Source organism: Rhipicephalus sanguineus, chromosome 6 (genome assembly GCF_013339695.2).
Source record: "Rhipicephalus sanguineus isolate Rsan-2018 chromosome 6, BIME_Rsan_1.4, whole genome shotgun sequence".
Lineage (NCBI taxonomy): Eukaryota > Metazoa > Arthropoda > Arachnida > Ixodida > Ixodidae > Rhipicephalus > Rhipicephalus sanguineus.
This window is the reverse complement of record NC_051181.1, coordinates 38811476-38813281: the sequence shown is the minus strand read 5'-3', so window position 1 is coordinate 38813281 and position 1806 is coordinate 38811476. Positions and strand designations below refer to the sequence as shown.

The 1806-nt window shown below is 47.2% G+C and overlaps 1 protein-coding gene across 1 annotated transcript; it reads left to right on the top strand.

The window, feature by feature from the left end:
• The first annotated feature begins 420 nt into the window (after positions 1-420).
• LOC119397213 (putative nuclease HARBI1) lies at positions 421-1177 on the top strand. Its single transcript, XM_037664650.1, has 2 exons — positions 421-804; positions 959-1177. Exons 1-2 carry the CDS (start codon positions 421-423, stop codon positions 1175-1177), a joined length of 603 nt encoding a protein of 200 aa, XP_037520578.1.
• The last annotated feature ends 629 nt before the right edge of the window (positions 1178-1806 follow it).

Here is a 1806-nt window from a genome sequence, read left to right as displayed (position 1 = left end):
GTTTTCGTTTTTAGTTCTTAATGCAGTGAATTGAATTATGATATATTCTATAGCCTCGTTCTCAGGAGCCTTGCTTAACCAGAAAAGTGGTACTTTCATAAGTGAGCCTGAAGTGCAGTTTCTGAAACTTTCCCCACACTAAACTTAAACCTCTATTTTCCTCGTACTTTCCTCAGTGGCCCTTTCGCGATACTTTCGTGATACGAAGTTCCGTAAAACAAAATAGTTGACTACTACGGTAATCAGGCTGACTTCGCCGATTTTGCTGAGCGTGTGGAGGCAGTTTCACAGGATGAAGCATACCGTTATGCGCCGTCGTTACGCCCAGTTCTGAGGGATCGCCAGAATCCCATAGAGGCGTACAACGACACGGAATTCCTCTGCCGGTACCGATTTTCCAAGCAAGCGGCGATACGCCTCATGGAAATGCTGCCGCTGCACCCAAGAGACAGCGAACGCGGCCACCCCGTTCCGCCCCTGCTCCAGCTCCTTATCGCGCTGCGATTCTACGGTGCTGGAACCTTTCAAGTAGTTACCGGGGGCCTTGTGAATGTGTCGCAAGCAAGCGTATCACGCATCAACGAACGCATGTCAAGAATGATAGCCGACACATTGTTCCCGCAGCTTGTGAAATTGCCCAACGCCACTGAAGCGGCCGTGGTAACGGATGGGTTTGATGCCATTGCCGGTTCCCCTGGTGTAAGTGGGTGCATAGACTGGACTCATGTGCCCATGAAACGTCCTGGTGGCGAAGACGCAGAGGTCTTTCGGAATCGAAAGCGCTACTTCTCAATCAATGTCCAGGTATGTTTACAACACTGCCATTGATATAAATAACAAAGATGCGAATGCCCGATCGATTATGTTTTCATAACTAGCAGTGTAACATTGTATTCACAATATGAGTTGCACTAGGTTTCAGGCTGCCTAACATGAGAAAAGCTGTCTTGTTTTGCAGGCAATCACAGGGCCTCAACTTCATTTTTTTGATTTGGCGGCCAGCTGGCTGGGCTCAGCTCACGACAGCAAGATACTCGACAACAGTTTGGCCAGAGTGCAATATGAGAGAGGAACTGTGCCTGGTATCCTACTTGGCGACAAGGGGTATCCCTGCAGGTCCTATCTCCTGACTCCATTTAGTTACAGAGGCACGAAAGGCAGCCCTCAGCACAAGTGAGCTGGAGTTGCATCGATACTATCGTGTGTACGAAAGAATGCTTAAAATAAAAAAATTAAAAAAACTGCTTTCTTTAGGTACAACAAGTCCCTGTCACGGACTCGCTGCAGTGTCGAGAGGACATTCGAAGTGTGGAAGCGACGCTTTCCGTGCCTGGACATGACGCTTCAGATAAAAACAACTTCTGTTTCTATCGTCATCAGAACTTGTGCTGCACTGCACAATTTCGGCCACCTCCTAAAAGAACACGTCCCACCTCCACCACAAAGCCCGGGAATTCATCACAGCAGTTCGGCGGCTTCTACCTCATCTGTTCCACTACCACCACCAGCCATGTCACCTGTGCCAGACACAGCAAGTGGTTTCAGAATGAGGGAGCGCATAGTGACACGGTATTTCACTTAAACGAACTGACACGAGATCACTGACATGTGACTTTATTCGTACTGTTTTTTCAGTACATCGAGCTGCAGCTTTAGCATTTCTGCCTTTGATTTCTGATTGTCTATTTTCAGTCGACAAAGCTCCATTTTTTCAGTGTGTAGTGCTTTCTTCTGTTTGTGCTCAATGCGCATAAATTTCAATCTCAATAAATGTTTTCTTTTTTGCTGACGCTCCTCTTTGATGAC